The 19,280-nt window shown below is 58.3% G+C and overlaps 1 protein-coding gene across 5 annotated transcripts; it reads right to left on the minus strand.

The window, feature by feature from the left end:
• Positions 1–1,966: 1,966 nt before the first annotated feature.
• Positions 1,967–19,002, minus strand: C16H19orf47 (chromosome 16 C19orf47 homolog). 5 transcript variants are annotated; one of them, XM_004598016.2, is made up of 11 exons: positions 18,952–19,002; positions 17,519–17,631; positions 15,355–15,406; positions 10,748–10,835; positions 10,545–10,659; positions 9,776–9,857; positions 6,946–7,083; positions 5,826–5,975; positions 4,307–4,377; positions 2,777–3,131; positions 1,970–2,259 (listed from the first exon to the last, which is right to left on the minus strand). In XM_004598016.2, the coding sequence occupies exons 3-11, from the start codon at positions 15,371–15,373 to the stop codon at positions 2,183–2,185; spliced, it is 1,095 nt and encodes a 364-aa protein (XP_004598073.2). In that variant the 5' UTR covers positions 15,374–15,406; positions 17,519–17,631; positions 18,952–19,002; the 3' UTR covers positions 1,970–2,182. The 5 variants fall into 5 exon arrangements, with proteins under 5 accessions (XP_058530733.1, XP_058530734.1, XP_058530735.1 ...); XM_058674753.1 differs by having other exon boundaries at positions 5,826–5,978; XM_058674750.1 differs by having other exon boundaries at positions 1,967–3,131; positions 5,826–5,978.
• Positions 19,003–19,280: the final 278 nt, after the last annotated feature.

A 19,280-nucleotide genomic window follows, 5' to 3' on the forward strand; every position in this document is an offset into this window, starting at 1 on the left:
GAGCTGAATCAGGAGCCAGGAGCTTCCCAAGGCTTTGTGCCATCCTCGACTGTTTTTCCAGGCCACAAGCAGTGAGCTAGACTGGAAGTGGAGCAGCCAGGACTTGAACTAGTGCCCAAATGAGATGCTGGCATTGCAGACAAAAGCTTAGCATGTTATGCCACGGCACGGGCCCTTATAGTTCTTTTGATTTCGGGTCTGAACTTGTCTGAGCATATGAAAGGATCTCTTAAGCTTCAACCAAAAACTCCCACGCATCAAGGGGCAGTGTGAGAAACTACCTCGGAGTCCTTGTTGGACAGTTGTCCGTGTAACACAAGTCAGCCAGAATGAGCAGAGGCTCTGAAAGAGGAGGACCCTTGCCAAAGATCCCACGGCCAGGCGTCTGGCTCCTGGATTCATTGCCAAGGCTAGCCTGGCCACCCTCATGTGTTTGCCCGCGGCTCAGCTGTGGGGCCAGATTGGAGACACAGCAAGGTCCCGGTTTATTCGGGGCTTGAAAGCCCGAAAAACTTAATACTCAGTCTCCCGTGTTACTACAAATAAATAAGTTAAATAAATAAATAAATAATTATAGCACACAATGTTGAGGTCAGGAGGAAAATCATTTCACAGTCAACACTTCCCCCAAACTGCCACCAGATGGCGCCACAGGAGATGACCATCTACAAGCTGGGGTTTCATGAGCACTCTGGGACACTTGTGTGGTTCATTAATGTTTGCTGTTAAAAGGGAGCAATTATGAAAACATGCCACCTGCATTCGGCTACCCACGTGCAGCATGTGATTCTGGGAAGGGCGGGGAAGATGAACTGTGCAGCACTGGATCAAAGGATTGCAGACCTGCCACATTCCTTGATTTTCATGGTTACCCTGTGCTTAGGAAAGGAGAATGTTGCTAGCATTCCCAGGTAGAAGGGCATAGCCCTCCCACCCCAGAGACCAGGAGGGAACAGACAACGCAGGAAATGGTTAAATAATTGCCGAGACCAAGAGCTGTGGCAGTGTAGGGAGAATGATACTGTTCTTGCTACTTTATTATTGTTTCTTGAGTTACCAGCAGCCCTACGGCTGTCGCCAAAGGGCCCTGATGCTGCTGCTGCCAACCATCAGTTTTAGAGACAAGATGAAAGATTTTCTCCTTGATTTGAAAGGCAGTTGGGAAAGAAGGAGGCACTGGGCACAGCAGTTAGGTTACTGCTTGGGGTGCCCGCATCCCACGTCACAGTGCCTACTTCCCATCCAGCTTCCCATGAAGGCTCACCCTGGGAGGCAGCAGGTGGTAGTTCAATGGCTGGGGTCCCAGCCACACCCAGGACTCCTGGCTGCCGCTAGCAGCCCTGGCTGTGGTGGGCTTTCCATCAGCTCAGCACCCCTCTCCCCTCACCACAACAGCCAGTGCCTGGCTGGCCGCTCTGGTCCCTGCACTTCAGGCCCTTGTCTTCGATTCCCATGGTCAGGACACAGCTCTCGCCTCCCCACCCTGCCCCCTTCCCCAACAGCTCCCCCTCCCACCATGCTCAAGTCAGAATCCAAGCAAGAAGTGACTCTAACTTACAAGCCCCTCAGCTGTTCTCCCCATCAAGCCCCCTGTCACCACCTTCCCTATTCCTGGCTCCTGGCTCAGGAACATCATCTGGCCGCTGTCTCCCTTCTGGGGTTCAGCCACACATTGGGCCTCAGATCCCCCCACATGGATTGAGGCTCGAACCTACAGGAAACCCATTGCTTCCCAAATGGAGCCCACGGGCGCAGAGGCAGAGTGGAGCCCATGGCAGAAGGAACAAAGCCTGGGCTGGTTGGGGGAGGAGGGAAGGAGGTGGCATCTGTGACCATAACTTTGACAGTGACTGTAATGTCCATGGATGGCAGTGGCAAAGGGGCTTGGCCTTTGGAGATGGAGTCAGAGGTCTGGGGCCCCCAGCACACCTTCTGCCCACCCTCCCACCTAATTCGTCCCAAAGGAGGGGCAGGACACAGTTTGGAACTCACAAAAATATATTAAACCAACCACCATCTGCGCTCAGTGCAGACTTCCCTTCCAGGTGCCCCCTGCCCGCCCCACCCTGGCACGGACCTTCAGAGCACAAGACGCCCAAGGTGGGAAAGCAGAGGCGCCCGGCCCAGGCTCTCAGGAGGCGCCCGTGGCCGGCAGCGGAGGGCAGCCAGGCTCTCTCCAGGCTCAGCGCCACCGTCGCCGGGGCCTCTGGGAGGACACAGGTGCAGGAGGGTCAGGCAGGACGCAGCGCACGGTCGGGCCTTGCCACAGGGACAGAAAACAGAAGAGAAATGAACAAGGGTAGACAGGAGAGGGGGGAGCTACAGCAGTGGGGGCACAGAACAGGGGAGCCCCTCTTGGGGGCCAGGGCAGCTGGGATTCAAGGAGCTGAGATGGGGTGCTGTGGCGGGGGTGGGCAGGGTGCTTGGTGCTGGGGAAGAGGTAGAAAGAGGGTCCCGCCAAGGCTGTGGCCAATGGGGAGGGTGGAGGGCACATGGGGGGCACTCCCAGTGCTGTCCAGGAGCTGCAGAGAGCATGAGCGACCCTCCTGCAAGGGGAGGCCCTGATGGAGCCCCGAGCGGGGCCAGGGTGGAGCCCTGCGGTCCTGCCGCCTGCACCCCGCCCACGTGGGCTAGAAGGTCCTGCGGCCCAGTCTTTTGAACACGCTCACGCTGCCGGCGTGGTCCATCTGGGCCCCGAGGCCCTCGCCAGAGCCACTGCCCCAGGGCCCCACCAGAGTCCTCTTCATGCTGACCGTGGCCTCGGCTGAGGACTTACTCTTGGTGCTCGTGACCTGGCTGTCCTGGGCCTCGGGCGCGAGGGTGGTCTTGCCCAGTCTCTGGATGATGCTCCCTTTGGACAGGAACTCGGGCTTCCTCTCAGGCCTGGGGCAGGAGGAGAACGCCAGGCGCCGCAGCGTTGTCGGGGCACTGCGGGTGGCTGCCGAGCTTGTGGCCTTCGCTTTGACGGTCAGTGCTGGCTGCGGGGCAGCCCTGGCTGGGCCCTGGTCTAGCTTCTTCAGGACTCCAGCGTACTGCAAGACAGAGCTGCTGCTGCTGTCATTGTCACTGTCCCAAACCACTTCCTCGTCCATCTCGGAGGTGGCCCCCAGGCGGCTGAAGACTCCTGTGGGCTGCAGGAGGTCAAAGACAGGATGAGTAAGCCACTTGTCACGCCCCTCTCCGGGCCTGGCTCCAGGCACACAGACACACCAGGACACCCTTCAGGGGAGGGGAGGGGGTCACAGGCGTGTCATGAGCAGGGGCGGAGGAGCAGCGGTGTTGTCACTTGCTCCACAAACACTTCCCCAGGCTGTGTGGGGCTGGGGACACAGGTGTGACAGGGATGGAGTCTGCCCTGGCCCTGCACAGAGCAGCTCGCAGTCCGATATATGTTGGGGAGAGGAGAGAAAAAGGGGGAGGGATCAGATGGCTCCCTGCATAGGACACTTGCTACCCAGAGCAGAGTGCTAGGGGACAGGAAGCTGGGCACCTGTAGTCCTCAGGGGACTCCCGGCCCCCTTAGACGGCTAGCAGGGGGAGCCCACCAGGTAGGCAGACATGGGAATCACAGCTAGGGAGCCCAGCGCTTGGGAGGACGGCATCTGCAAGCGAATGCAAGTTGAGCATGGCTCTCGTCCCCAAGCATAGAGAGAGCCAGAGGGGCAGTGTCCTGGAGAACAGGAGAGGGTGAGGGAGGGGGTGCAGTGGGGGGGTCTCCAGCCCTCTCCTCCTCCCCACCCCCCTGTAGGCTGGGCACTGGATGGAAGAAGGGTCAAGGGCTTCGGTGATACGGCCAAGGTTACTCCTTTGGGCAGCAGTGGGCTCTAGGATGTGCCCTAACTTGGTGCTGTGCCGGGACCCTCAGTAGGCCACAGCGACAAAGGTGTATGGGGGGTTTCATGGTGACCACAGAAAAAGCCTCAAAAGGCTTCTATGTGGAGAAGATGTGCCTGTCCAAGGAGCTGAATCCCAGCTTGCTGTGGGGAGCAGGGCTGGGGTCAGAGAGTAAAGGCTGTGCTACCAAAGAAAGGGGGCAGGCAGGGAGGGAAGCTGCCTCAGGTTGGGCGGGGGAGAGGCTGGGGCCACATGGGGACACGTGTGACAGGTGCCCAGGAGTCTGCAGAACCTTGGTGCTGGACATCAGGGGACAGGATAGAGCTGAAGACAGACTGGAAAGCCGCCCGTGCACAGGGGGAAGCTGAGGCTGGGAGGCGGGCAAGATGGTCATGGGCCGTGAGATGCAGAGGAGCCCCGAGGGTCTCCCAGGGGAGTTAGGGATTTGGCCGCGTCTGTATTTCCAACTCACCTTACTCCCTGTCGTCGTGTCTGCCTTGGTCTCAGCGCCCAGGCGGTCAAACACAGACATCCTGTGGGGCCCTGGGAGGAGACAAGACGGCGGCCCCCACACCATCAGCTCTGCTCCATGTGGGCGCCCTGGTGGCAGGCGTGTCGCCTGCACTGCTGGCTACCACTGACCGTGAGCTCCACGCGCCGTCATGGGAATTCACATTACGAGAGGGGAAGAGCACTTCCTTGAAAGATGTTTTGATAAAGTCATCTTTCACTTTCATTATTAGAGAGAGAGAGCACGGAGAGAGGCCTCCCATTTGCTGGTTCTGCCCAAACGCCCCTGACAGCCAGGACCCAGGAGCTGGAAGCCAAGGGAAAGACAACCCGGGGACTCGAGTTGGATGCCCAGGTTGATGGCAGCGAGCATCCCCTGCTGCTACTCAGTACACACACCTTCAGGAAGCTGGGTCGGAAGTGGAGCTGGGGTGAACCAAGCCCCCCCAACACCGGATGGGGTGTCCCCAGCGGCACTTTAATCACTGCACCAAATGCCAGCCGTGCGCAAGGACTTAACCCCTGCTTGCTGTCTTCTGTCGTCCGGGCTCATGGGCCCTAGAGGATCTGCTAAGTGCTGATGGAGCCCCCAACACACACAGACCCCAGAGCCAGGGGCTGGCACTGAGGCACTGAGGGGAAAGCTGACGACTGCAACACCAGCATCCCATATGGGCAATAGTTCAAGTATCGGCTGCCCCACTTCCCCATCCAGCTCCCGGCTTGTGGAAAAGTAGTAGAGAACAGCCCAAAGCCTTGGGACTGTGCACCCATGTGGGAGACCCGGAAGTAGCTCCTGGCTCCTTGCTTTGGATTGCCTCAGCCCGGCCACTGCAGTCACTTGGGGAGTAAACCCGCTGATGGAGGATCTCTCTCTCTCTCCTTCTCCCTGTAACTATGACTTTCAAACAAAAATAATTAAAAAACAGTGAAAAGGAAGAAGCAGCTGTTCATGCACGAGCAAGAAGCCTCTCTATAAACTGGCGGCCCAGCAATCCCCACAGGATGACACTGTCACGTGCGCCCACGTCCACAGATGCTGCCATGGAAAGGGCAGCAGCAGCCGTGGGAGGAGGCGGTGAGGGGGACACTGGTGGGGCTTCTACACCGCCTCATGGCTTTTCCGTGAGGACACGCACCGCGTTCTAAAACAATCCCACCTAAGGAAGACCACCTCTACTAGTGGTCACAAACCAGGCAAGGACCAGGTCTCGGCCAGAAACCTGTGGCTCATTACGATGGTGCCCACAGTGTGAGGGCAGCTGCCCAAAGCTGGGCAGGGTCATCGCTTCCACGCTGGCTGCCACTGACTCTGCCCAAGCCCTCCCCAACTACAGGGAGGGCAGAGGGGCTGCGCTCCCCTCCCCAACCAGCCACCACTGTGCCCTGCGGGCTGCATACTAGTCCTGGTGCAGCCCGCAGGGCACGTCCGAGGCTGCGGGACAACGCAGAGGGAGTCCCCACCCTCCCACAGGCCATACCTTTGGCTGCCTGCTGCCGCGCCAGGATCCTGCGGGTGCGTGGCGTAGTGCCCTTGGGCATGTTGATGACGTACTTCCCCTCCATCTCGGCCGTGACCCGCCGCCGCTTGGGGGGCGCCACCAGGCTCTCCTCCTCCCTGCGGGCCAGGGCTGCTGGAGATGAGGGGAGAGGGTCAGCCGACTGGGAGGGGCCATTCTCCAGGACCCCTGACCTCCATGCCTTCGTGGGGCCGCCCATCCCTTTTCTTCTCACTGCTCCAACCAAGGAGAAATTCCAAGCTCTGGGCACCAAGGGGGTCACAGAAAATCAACCGCTCCCTCACCCGGCCCCCCTGCAAAGCTCTCAGTGGCTCCATCCTGGCTCCAAGCAGGTTCACCCCTTAGTTAGCTCTGGGCCCCCTGTGAGGGCCCAGAGGCTGCAAGAGTCTGAGCTTTCAAGCTGAGACTGGCCAGAGAACAGGACCACGGGAAGGCTCAAGGAGGGAGAGGCAAAGGCGGTGTGAGGGCTGAAGGCCCAGGATGGAAAGGAGGTGCCATGCGGACAGGAGGCCTGCAAGCGGAGGCCCCGTAAGCAGGGTCCTTCAGGAACCTGGAAGCCAAAGTGAATGGTCGGGGATCCCAGGCAGCCCTGGTGGTCACAGACAGCTGTCGGGGGCACAGACAGCCTCGAACGAGCCACAGGTTCTTCACTTTGGAGCTAGGCCTCAGGCATAGGGCCAGGTGCCAGGGTGAGGCTCAGTGCATAGGTGTCAAAAAAACAGAGGGCCATATGGTGGCACACCAAGCTAAGCTGCCCCGTGCAACGCCAGCATCCCATTGCGGAGTGTCAGCTCCAGGCCCGGCTGCTCTGCTTCGGATCTAGCTCCGCGGTAATGTGCCTGGAAAGCAGCGAGAGAGGGCCCCACGCCCATGCAGGAGAGAAATAGCAGGTAGAGATCTCCCTCCTCTATTTCTCTTCTCAGGAACAAGCAAATCTTCAGTTTTAAAGAAGACTGTAACTCTGAGTGAGTCTACAGCGACCCAGTGCCAAGGTCACCGAGCACTCCAGTGCCCTGTGCTCTGTGCACCCACTTGGCAACACGGGGCACAGGCTGCCCAGCCCCTGTCCATGCCCCCTCACCAGCAGCCTTGCTGCTCTTGGCTGCCATCTTGTTGGACACGGTCACAGAGATCTTAGAGGTACTGGTGTCCGGCCGCCGGGAGGGCGTGCCAGGCGGGGAGTCACGGGTCAGGCTGTTGGCAATCATCCGGGAAGCAGCTGCGGAGGGCGAGAGGGGAGAGGCCGGTCAGGGAGAGGCCGGTCGGGCAGGGCCTGGGAAAGGAAGGCTGGCAGTTGACGGGCCTCAGGACCCCAGGGGATGGGAGGAGGAAGGGCAGCCAGCATCTTCCCTGTGGTCACAGCGACTATTGCCCCATCCACCTGACCTCCTGCCCTCAGGAGGTCCTCCCTGAGGTCCCAAGCAGCATGCCTGTCTCCCAGCATGCTGCCCAGTCTGTGCCCAGCACACCACCCTACCCCACCCTGCCCGGCCAGTATCACAGCCTCACGTGGCTTAGGATCCTCTTGGAACCTCTCAGCAAAGCTTCAGCCCCTCAGGTGGGAAGCCACAGCCTTACTCGGGCTCCCCACTGCTGCTGCCAGCGCTGCACAGGTGCTGCCCTACTGCCAGCAGACCCCGTCCACCTGGTCACCCTTCCGGCCACACCTTGCTCTCCCCTCTGCCTTCACCACACCGGGCACTAGGCTAGGCTTGTTCACTACGGCCTCCCCCAGCCACCAAGAGTGCCTGCACCCACAGGAGCCAGGGTCAGCCCCAACTTCCAGTCCTTTCTAGGTCCTCAGGAAACGTGCAAGGAAAAGAACGCTGCCAGGCAACAGTTAGGCTGCCAGCTGGGCACTGCACCCGTGTCTGGGTTTGATTCCCAGTTCCATTCCCAATTCCAGCTTCCTGCCAGCACCCGAACCCGGAGGCTGCAGCGCTTGGGCCAAGGCCACTCACCTGGGAGGCCCAATTGCGTTTCATTTCCTAGCTCTGGCTGTTTCAGGCATTTGGAGAGTGAATCCGAAGATGGAAACTTGCACCCTCTCTACTTCTCAAATAAATGTTTAGGGTACTGGCTGCAGTGCCGGCATCCCAAATGGGTGCAGGTTTAAGTCCTGACTGCTCCACTTCCCATCCAGCTCCCTGCTGATGTGCCTATGAAGGCAGTGGAGGATGATCCAAGTACTTGATCCCCCACACTTACATGGAAAACTCAGAAAAAGCTCCTGGCTGCTAGCTTTCCACCAGCCTTAGCACCCGCCATTGTGGCCATTTGAGGAGTGAACCAGCAGATGGAAGGCAAAACATCCTCCCCCACTCCAACCCCAATCTCTAATTTTGCCTTTAAAATAAAAACATTAATCTTTTTTAAAAATAAAATATTTAGCCCGGCACAGTAGCCTAGTGGCTGGGGTCCTTGCCTTGCATAGGCCGGGATCCCACATGGGCACCAGTTCAGGTCCCGTCTACTCCACTTCCCTTCCAGTCCCTGCTTGTGGCCTGGGGGGAGGGGGTACAGTGGAGGACGGCCCAGGGCCTTGGGACCTTGCACCCGTGTGGGAGGCCCAGAGCAGGCTCCTGCCTTCAGATCAGCTCAGTACTGGCTGTTGTGGCTACTTGGAGAATGGGTCAGCAGATGGAGGATCTTTCTGTCTCTCCTCTCTGTGACTTTGGCTTTCCAATAAAAATAAATGTATCTTGGAAAAAAATAAAATATTTATCTTTAAAAATCCGGTTTATGGGGGCACGGAGAGGGCAGGCATTCAGGGGGAATTCTAGGAGGCTGGTTGCTGTGTCCAACCAGCCCGACCTGCACCCTAGTGGCGTTGGAGCCACTGTGTACAGCACACTGCATGGCTGTGCTGGCGCCCTCTCCTGTACACTGCAGGGAACTGCTGTCGCAGTCCACCCTGACTAGGTCCGGGGCCTGTCTGTCCCTGAAGTTGGCCTCAGGCACGTGACCTGCCTTGCCCAATGGGATAGCAGCAGGCATTACATAAACAGAGACTTAAGAGGCGCTTTGTCTTCAGGCTGGCTTTCAGATCCCTGCAACCTCCACTGTTGGGAAGGAGCCTGGACCGACCTGCAGGACCTTCCTGCTGGCCCACGTGACATGAAACAGGTGAGCAGACCCACAGCATAAGTGACCAGCCAGCTCACACAATCATGCAATAAATGTCTGGGTTTTAAACCCCAGGTTGAGGGGCCGGAGCGATGGCTCACTTGGCTATTTCTCTGCTTCATGTACTGGCATCCCATATGGGTGCTAATTCATGTCCTGGCTGCTTTACTTCCCTTCCAGCTCCCTGTTTGTGGCCTGGGAAAGTAGTAGAGGACGGCCCAAAGCCTTGGGACCCTGCACCAGCCTGGGAGACCCAGAAGAAGCTCCTGACTCCTGGCCTTGGATCAGCTCAGCTCCGGTCATTGTGCCTATTTGGGGAATGAACCAGCAGATGGAAGATCTTTCTGTCTCTCCTCTCTATAAATCTGCCTTTCCAATAAAAATAAAAATAATAAATCTTTAAACAAACAAACAAAAGGAACCACAGAAGTCAGCCTGTGTTTGAGAAGAACCTATGAAAAGCCAAGCCTCTTGAAGTGCGGAAGCACACCGCGGCGACAGCCCAGGGCTGACACCAGAGTCCTGCCGGCACCCCAGGAATCCCCGGGTGGTCTCCACCTTCCCCCCAGGGGAGTCTCCCCCTCCACATGGAACACCCGGTCTGATGACACTGGACAACCAAACCTCGGGAGGAATGTATCTTCCTTCTCATCTGGTACTGACCAGGGGATGACCACGCTGTGCCCAGGCTGGTGACATTACAGGGCACCACCACCCCAGGGGGCCTCACGCCTTCATTCCCCTACCCACAGGAGGGCCCAGCCCAGGGAGCCAACAGGACTCACCGCTGGAGGCGCCCCTGCGGACGTCGCCCGGGAGGGGGCTGGGGCTGCAGGGCACAGACTCAGTGGCAGCTTTGCACATATCCTGGGAAGGAGAGGGACCGGGTTACCACGGCGGTCATGGAGCCGGAGACCCCAGGATGCTGAGAGGAGGAGAACCTAAAGCATTGGAACCCCTCGGACAGAAGGACAATTTGGAAAAGAAGTGAGCAGGACTCCCTGACATGGTGCAGGTCTCCAAGAGGCAGGGGCCAGTCATGACTGTCTCCCAGGAGAGACCAGGGAGTCCGGGGTGAGCAGCTCTTGGCACCTGCAGAGGGAAGAGCAGGTGGAAGCCCAGGTCCATGGACCTAAAAGTACACTGACATTTGTGGTAGGTCACAGGAAAACCCGCTGTGCTCAGTGGCCCGCTCTGGGACAAGTGGCTCCAGAGGGTGCTACCCACCCCACCCCAAGCAGGGTCCTGGGCTGGAGGACAGATGAAGACTGTGGGTGATGAGGTGCTGGTCTCATCCTGGGGACAAGGGAAGGGCCTCTGGAGCTGGCCAACAAGACCTCGCAATGACAACCACACATAGCCTGTCCTGAGGCCTGGAGGGCTGGGACTAGATACACATGGAAGCTCCACGGTGGGCTTTCCACTGCAGTTTCCATAGGTGGAGAACATCAGGTTCAGAGAGGCCCAACAACACGCCCAAGGTCACACAGCGGAGGAGAGAACCAGGTCCTGGCCCCCACCCCACCCCCCGGTGTGCCCCATCAGGGTGCCTACCTGGCGATGCACCACCTTGGCGTGCTTGAGGATGGCAATGATGTCGCCTACCACGGTCACGCCCAGCTCGTTCATGATCTCCTTGTTGAGGTCCAGCAGCATGCTCTTCTGGATCCTGCAAGGGTGGGGACCGCCGGCCGGTGAGGACCCAGGGGGCCGGCAGGGTGGGCCCTGCCAGTGCCCTGTGGGTCCCCTCGCCTCACCTGTTATCCACAAACATGACGGCGTAATTGACGGCCGGGCCCGCGGGGATACCGGCTTCCTTGAAGAACTGGATCCACTCGGAAGTGGCTGCGCGGTTGGACAGGGCTCGTTAGTCCGCTGACAGACCATGGCGGCAGCACCTTAACTGCCCCCCAGAGAAGGAAGCTCTCCCCACCCGCACCAAGCCAAGTGCTATCAGGACTCCCTTCGGGAGGCAGCGCTGTGGTGCAGTGGGTGAGGTGACAGCCAGCCACACCAGCCTCTCACAGGAACACCGGTCGGAGTCTCAACTGCTCCGCTCTCAATCTGGCTCGCTGCTAATGCGCTTGGAAAGGCAGTGGAAGGTGGTCTGAGTGCTTGGGCCCCTTGCTAATCATGGGGAAGACCCGGATGGAGTTCCAGGTCCCTAACCTTGGCTTGGCCCCAGCCACTGCCTCCATTTGGGAAGTGAACCAGCATGGAAGGGAAGGGACGGGAGGGGCGGGGAGGACCAGGGGAGATCTCTTTCTAACTGCCTTTCAAAGAAATCCATTCTTAAGATCCCCTGATTTTTCAGGAGAGAAATGGAGGCAGGGAGAAGTTGGGGGGCCAACCCCAGGTCATACTGCTGACCCAGGCCCCTCTCCTTACTGTCCTGTGTGGGGTGAGAGGAGGGGGGGAATCATGGTTCTCCACCCCAGTCCTCAACAGCCACAGACGGCGGGATCGCAGGGCCAGCCATTTGCATCAGATGCCCCCTGCCTGCTTCAGGGACGGCCCTGTCACACAGAGAGACGTGGAGTTGGCTGGCCCTGGTCCTGGGGCTTGGGTTCAATCAAGTGCCAGCTGTATCACTTCTGGTCTGAGCAGCTCTGGGCGAGTTAACACCCGAGACCCTGCTTTCCTCATCTGTGGGTCGGGGACAACAGGTTTTCACACACACCAGGCACAGAGGAGGTCCTATCCCAAGCCCTGGGGACAGCACAGGGCAGTGCCCTCACAGAGCTGGCATTGTGGTGCCCATGTCCTGGTGCAGCCTAATGAAGGGCATGGCCCAGGGTCCCCATGCCTGGTCAGCGCTCAACCTCCTCATGACCTCTACCATGGCCACAAAGCACTGGTCAAGGCCAAGACCGTGCAGACCCCACCCAGCAAGCTTGATGGTGTCTAAGCGTCTGCCCTGGCCTCGCAGAGGAGACCCCTGCAGTGCTGCTGAAGAGCCTGGATTCGAAGAAACTTCTTCCTTGCACTTTGCTTTTATTTTAATTTGAAAGGCAGAGAGAGAGAAAGAGAGATCTTATATCGGCTGGTTCACTTCCAAAATGGCGGCAACAGTCAGGGCTGGACAAGCCTGAAGCCGGGAGCCAAGAACTTCTTCCGGGTCTCCCACATGGATGCAGGAACCCAAGCATTTAGGCCACCTTTTGCTGCTTTCCCAGGTGCAATAGCAGGAAGTGCAGCAATGGGGACTCAAACCAGCGTCCATTTGGGGGGACAGGACAGCAGGTGGCAGCTTTGCCTACTAAGTCATAAGCCACTGGCCCCCTTCTTACATTCCAACACTTGTGAAACTGGGCTCTGCCCCAGAGTGGCCAGTGTGACTTTCTAACTTCCTCTTGGCATGCGGCAGTGCACGGGGCATGCAGGGCTGCTTCAGGTAGGAGGCTTCAATCAGGGGAAAGCCGGCTGGCAGCTAAGAAGCTGCAAAGGGGGGAATACCTGGGACAGAGCACGAGGCACCTCGTTGGCCCCAAGCCTCAGGGCTGGTTCCTGTCTGCCTGCCTGGCCACAGGTCAGCTTTGTCAAAGTGGCAAAAACTACCATGTCATGATGCCATGCATCCCCAGGGTCCAGGGTAGTCAGCTCTCACAGCAGACGCTGTGGCTGCTGGCACAGGGATGAGGGAAAGGGGTAGGCCGCCAGGGGCGTGGGGCTAAGGGGGAAGGGATGAAAAGGTTCTGAAACTGATGGTGGTGAGGCAGTCCAGCTCTGTAGGGGAAAGAACACCAAGGCCACGGGAACCACAGCTTTTGCTGGGAAAGGGTGAGGTCTCGGGCAGCTATCAAGCGAGTCAAAAGTAGGGTATAGGTTTGGGAGGGGTTTCTGCCTGAGTCTCGGGCTGTAGTTCCTCCTGAAGCCCAGAGTCCCCAGGGGTGCAGGAGCCCCCACATTGGACACAAGCCATCACCACCAATAGGCCACCACACCAGCATGTGCCGAGGTGTCAGGGGCTGTGACCTGCACCGGAAGGCATACGCCAGACTGGATGGTTAGAAGTAGGTTTCGGGGCCCGGTGGCGTGGCCTAACAGCTAAAGTCCTCGCCTTGAAAGCCCCGGGATCCCATATGCGCGCCAGTTCTAATCCCGGCAGCTCCACTTCCCATCCAGCTCCCTGCTTGTAGCCTGGGAAGGCAGTTGAGGACGGCCCAATCCACTGGGACACTGCACCCGCGTGGGAGACCCGGAAGAGGTTCCAGGTTCCCGGCTTCGGATCGACGCGCATCGGCCCGTTGCGGCTCACTTGGGGAATGGATCATCGGACGGAAGATCTTCCTCTCTGTCTCTCCTCCTCTGTGTATATCTGGCTGTAATAAAATGAATAAATCTTTAAAAAAAAAATAAACCAAGTTTCTTAAAAACAAAACAAAACAATAAAAAAAGAAGTAGGTTTCGTTTTTTCAGCCCTTTTATTGAACTCTAATAGTCTCCTAGCCAAACAAGCTGCTGTAACTAAAACTCAGATCAAGAAAGAAAACTTCTTGGGGCCAGTGATTGCACTAAACCATCATCTACAATGCCAGCATCCTATGTGGGCACCAGTTTGCATTCTGGCTGCTCCACTTCTGATCCAGCTCCCTGCTAACGCGCCTGGGAAAGCAGCAGCAGATGGTCCAAGCACTGGGCTCCAGCACTCACAGGAGAGGCCCAGATGAAGCTCCAGGTTCCTGGTTTTAGACTGGACCCATTTGGGGAGTGACCAATGGGTAATCTCCCTGTCTCTGCCTCCCTCTGTGGCTTTGCCTTTCAAATACATAAATAACTCTTTTAAAACGGAAGGAAGGAAGGAAGGAGGCAGGTTAAAAGAAAGAAACAAAGAAAAATTTCCAGGGTAAAGTCAGCATTGTGGCATGGTGGGTTAAGCCATCACCTGTGATGCCAGCATCCCCTATGGGCACCAGTTCAAGTCCCAGCCGCTCCATTTCCAATCCAGCTCCCTGCTAATGTACCTGGGGAAGCAGTGGCAGATGGCCCAGGCCCTTGGACGTCTGTAACATGTGGGAGACCCAGAGGAAGTTTTTGTCTCCTGCATTTAGCCTGGCCCAGTCCTGGCTGAGCCCTGGCCATTGTGGCCATTTGCGAAGTGAACTAACGAATGGAGATCTCTGCCTCCCTCCTTCTCTCTCTCTGTAACTCTAATGTTCAAATAAATAAATACAAGTCTTTGAGGGCAGGCATTGGGTCCGCACTGGAGTGTGTGGGCTTAACACCCAGCTCCCGACTCCAGGTGCTGCTAACGCGGACCAGGAGAGGCAGTAGTGAGGACGCAGCTGGCCGGCTTCCTGTCGCCCACTCGGGAGGCCAGGATGAAGTTCCTGGACCGCGGCAGGCATTGCGGGAGTGACCCAGCCTCCTGGGACACCATCTCCCTCTGTCTCTCCACTTCATTCAGGAATTCAGTCATTTCAAAAACATTCTGGGGCCGGTGCAGTGGCTCAACGGCTTAAGCGGCCACTTGAACAGCTGACCTTTGGATCAGTGTGTCTGGGAGTCGGTCCCACCACTGCTTCCACTACGTCTGTGGGGCAGCAGATGATACGGCCCAAGCACCTGAGCTTCTAGTCACCCACGGAGCTGGGGAGGAAAAGGGGACTTGGATAGAATTCCTGATTCTTGGTTTTGGGCTGGCCATCACAGGCATTTGGCAAAATAAACCAGTGGATGAAAGATTCTTGGTGTCCCTCTCTCTCTCTAACACTCTGCATCTCAGACAAACAAAACAGAACTTAGAAGCCACTCCGCCAGTCCCTCCTGTTGCCTTGCTGTCGGCGCTCACTCTTCCTTCCCAGCGGGGCTGCCGCGGTGGGGCCTGCCTTGGAGACGCCAGAAATTCAACCACACAGGCGCCTTCATACGTCTGCCATCCACTTGCTCTTAGGACAGCGAGAGAACATTTTAGGCACTTTTCCGTCTGTGCCATCAACCTCACAGACTGTCCCAAAACCACCCAGCTGTCCCTGCGCCCTGCCCAATCACAGGCCTTAAGAAGGCCTGTGCACAGGGCACGTGACAACAGCGACGGCCACCACTTGTGAATTGTGCCTAAGATCTCTCATGGGATAACCTTCTGGACTCTGGGACGTGGGGTCCGCTGAGAAAACTGAGCTCCCATCCCAAGTTCTATACTGGCCAAACACCCGAGGTTGGGGGCACCCCTGTCAGGGGCGACAGGGAAACCTAGCCTGGCCAGGCCTGGCCCCGCCCCCCCACATTCCTCCCAGCGCAGTTGTCACTGCCAGTGATCTGCCCTCCCCCACCTACCTCCCCCAGCCAAGGCCACACCTCAGAGAAGGCCCTGGGGAGAGGCTCCTCCACAAGAGAAAGAAGAAGGGAGAGGGGCCAGACTCACCCATAGTCACTGAGACCATCGTGTCCCCCACCCTACGGCTGTTCCCTGGAGCCTGGAAGACACAAGCAGGGAGAGGGCCGTGAGCTGCGCCGGCCGCCTCCACTGGCACGTCCCTGCCGGCTGTGTGCCGACCAGAGGAGCAGCCCTGGGCTGGGGGCCTCACCACCTAAGAATAGCCAGAGCAGCTGGCAGGAAGTCAGCCTGCCACAACTGTCGCTTATGCCAGGGACAGCAAGTGTCCATGGCTCTGCAGCCACACACCCCACAAAGGCTGGCTGGAACTGCAGTGGGCGCAGAGGCAGCCCTGTCCAGGACTCCCGGCGTGAACACAGTCATTCACTCACTCACTCATCCACTCAAAAACGAGAGGGGGTGTGGGGGGAGCTTCGGTGTCCCACGGCCTAGCAGTGCCCGAATCCCATAACTGGACAGGTGCCTGGGTTCCAGTCCAGGCTCCACCTCCTGACCCCCTGCTAGGGCACCGCGGAAGGCAGCAGTGAAGGCTGCAGGGCCTGGGTTCCTGCAACCTGCTCAGAGGACCCTGACCGAGTTCCAGTTCCCAGCCACTGCCGGATCTCTGGGAGCAAAGCAGCAGACTGGGCTCTGTCTTTCCACCTCTCAAATCAACAGGATGGGGACATACACACACACACACAAGGCACTTACAGGTCTGAACAAAAAGACACAGAACATAGCATCATTTGGGCACAGAGAAGAGGGGTTGGGAGAGCAAACAAGCGGATAGCTAATGACATAGCCTGGGAAGGGACCTACTGCTGTCACACAGTCACATACAGCAAACGTGCAGGGCCTGAGTGGGAACACTGCTGTTCTCAGCAGAGTGATCAGGGAAGACCCTAAAGGTGTGTCCAGGGCCCGGCAGGGCAGAGGGAGCCCTGTGGTATTCTGGAAGGAGAGCTTTGTGCCCCAGGAGAACAAGCCTGGCATCCCATCCCACAGGCCTCCGGGTCAGCGAGGAGCCAGGGTGGCCGCAATGGAGCGAGCGGGGAGCAGACAGGTTGGGGCTGGGGGAGGCAGCTGTGGCAGAAATGGAAAAGTAGCTTTTGCCTGAAGTTAGCAGGTGCTAGAAAGGTATTAGAGCCTTCCGCTGGCCTGGAGCAGCCCGTGGTGATGTAGTGCCACAGCCAGGACACTTGGGCCCCACAGCTCCAGCTTCATCGCCTCTCCCTGACCCAGCATCTCTTCTCTTCCCCCTGCTCCTCCCCGCTTCCCTCTACCAGGGCCAGCCTTGGTCGTGAGCCTCCCCCAACACAGACCACCAGGGCCCCGCTGCTGCAGGGGGCCACATGGTTTCCATGCAGAAAGGCACCTGAAATGGCACTTGCTTGTGTAGGCGCGGCTCTGGAAGGGCTGTGCCTGGCCTCACTACACCCTCCCCACCCTCTGCCACCACACTCCGGCCCCAGCTCCTGGTCCTCCCTCTTAGCCAGGTCTCTGCCTGTTCCCAGCTTTGCCACTGGACATCACCCGTGCCTCCAGCTCTCCGATCAACATCTCTTCCCCTCTGCTTGGCTGCCACCTACTTTGTCACACCCTCCTGAGTCCCCACATGGGAGACCGTCCCCTGGCCCGGCTAGCATTCCCCTTGCTTGCTCTGGCTTCAACTAAGGGTCTGACAAAACAAGCACAGCCTTGACTCGGCCCTGCCCTCTGACCTACTCAGACCCACCTATCATTCTGGGTTTTACCATGGGACAACAGCAACACAACAAGCGGGACAGGGACATGGGCAGGGTGAAGAGGGTGGCACTGCAGCACAGCCTGCTGAGCCACGGCTGGCGACTCTGCTTCTGACCCAGCCCCCTGCTCATGCACTTGGGAACGCAGCAGAAGATGGCCATGTGCCTGGGCCTCTATCACCCACGTGGGACACCTGGATGAAGCTTCTGACTCCTGACTTGGGTCTGGTGCAGACCTGGCTGTGACAGCCCACAGGAGAGCACCACAACAGGTGGAAGAAATCTGCATCACTCTGCCTTTAAAATACATACAACACTATAATCACGCTCAGACAACACCCCTTACCCCACACAGGGGCTGTGGTAGGCTGAAGGAGGACTATCCTCAGCTCGTTTGCATTAATAAAGAGAACCGGTTCACTGAGGGGCACACTGTCCTCTGACACCCCATCAAAGCCACTCACCTGAAATGGGCTTCGTTCTCTGGGGTGGTGGCGTCGGGCGGGAGGTTCTGTCTAGTATCTCCTCTCTGCCAGGAGCCAAGTCTATCTGCATGGCAGGACTCCGCACCATCTACCTAGGGGCAGGGAAGGAAAACTCCTGGTCATGTTTCAGACCCCAGGGGTCAAACCAAAGTCAAAAGGCAACAGCAGGCTAAGGGCTCCTCCAGGTGTTACAGAGGCGCTGTGCGATAGCGATACAAAGTTTCCTCCCTGCCCCACCTCCCCTAATGTTTACAGATGCCTGGAGGTGTGGCATTCACCCACTACTCCCTGCTGGACTGTTTCCTCTCTCTGCCATCCAGTCTACCTCCAGCCCTGATCCTCTCACAGGATGGAAATGATAGTTTAAGAGCAGGTTTTTCAGCATGGCTCCCAGAACACCAGCCTTCCTGGTGCTAGGCTCTTGGAAGTCTTGCATTCAGACTCCATTCTTCCCACTTCCTAACCCTGACTGTGGACAGCTGGCTCACTCTTGGTGCACTTCACTGCCCCAGAGTGAAGTGAACACATGAACACACAGCAGCAGGTGTAGGCTCGGAGCTGTTGGAGGGATCACACCACACAAACTGTTAAACGCACTGCCCGTGGAAGAGGCTCTGGGTATGAAGTAAGCCCAGGGCAAACGTGGGGACATGACAGACCCGATGCCAGCCCTCAGCTAGGTAAGAGCAACATGTCCTCATAGCACAAGTCCTTTCCAGGTATCTGCCAGGTCCCACCCACGACTTAATGGATCGTTCAGCTTTGGCTATATCTCAGGTTAAGCTAGTTCCTTCTGCTCATAGCTGGCAAAACCAGATTCCCACCAGGAATGCAAAACGCAAATTTCCCTTCTCAAACCAACTGAGGAAAACGCAGCAGTTGCTTTCCATGGAATAGAGGCCAGCTGTGGGATGGTCCCACCTCCCAACACTGTACAAGGGCTGTCTCCGAGCCTCCTCCTCCTCCCCACACCGCCTCAGAAAGGGCAGACACCCACCACCCCTAGAGTCTCTTCCCGAGCTGACCCTGACCGGTAGACACCTGCAAACACCCGAGGTCCGCACGGCAGAGCCGAGGACAAGCAGCCTCGGCGAAGGGGGTGAGGACACAGGCCCTGCCGGCCTCGGAGCCCCAGCCAGCCTTGCCTTACTTCACGCCCCGAGCGCCAACACGCCCAGGACCCAGTGCAGGGAGTGGATTGCTGCAGGTGCACGTGCTCACTCCTCACGATGCCGGGGAAAGAGGGACTACAGCCTCTCCCCTGCCCCCATTCTACAGAGCAAGAAACTGAGACCTCCCCAAAAGAAAAGAAATCACTTGCACCATGAGCTTTAAGGCGGAACCCGCACTGGGATGCCCACCGCACCCAGCCCCCCGAGCCCCCGAGCCCCCAGCCCCGGCCCGCGCCTCACCTGGGCCACTGGCCCGCGCCCACTCGCGTCCACTCGCGCCGTCCACCCGCGCCGTCCACCCGCTCGCCCTCCTTCCCAGCCGCGCCAACTGTCAGACACTCCTCCCTGGGACTCCGGCAGCCCGCCCCGGAAGCGCTGCTCTCGCCGTCGGGAAACCGGATGGACTCGTTCCCCTACCCACCTCCCACCGACCCGCCGCGGCCGCTCTAGCCCACTCAGCCGCCACCAGCGAGACGACAGAAGCGACCGTCACGTGACGGTGCCACACGCGTTGCCCTCCGCCCCGCCCCTCGCGGAGGAGCGCGGCCAATGAGAGAGGTGCATGCCTG

The sequence above is a fragment of the Ochotona princeps genome, chromosome 16, assembly GCF_030435755.1.
Source record: "Ochotona princeps isolate mOchPri1 chromosome 16, mOchPri1.hap1, whole genome shotgun sequence".
In the NCBI taxonomy this organism is placed as follows: Eukaryota; Metazoa; Chordata; class Mammalia; order Lagomorpha; family Ochotonidae; genus Ochotona; species Ochotona princeps.

What these genes read in the sequence shown, in the direction of transcription:
- C16H19orf47 (XM_058674750.1), bottom strand. An exon ending in CCAAGGTGGTGCATCGCCAG is followed by an intron (nt 9,858 to 10,544) that starts GTAGGCACCCTG and finishes TCTCCTTCCCAG; the next exon opens with GATATGTGCAAAGCTGCCAC. An exon ending in CCGCAGGGGCGCCTCCAGCG is followed by an intron (nt 7,084 to 9,775) that starts GTGAGTCCTGTT and finishes CGCCCTCCGCAG; the next exon opens with CTGCTTCCCGGATGATTGCC.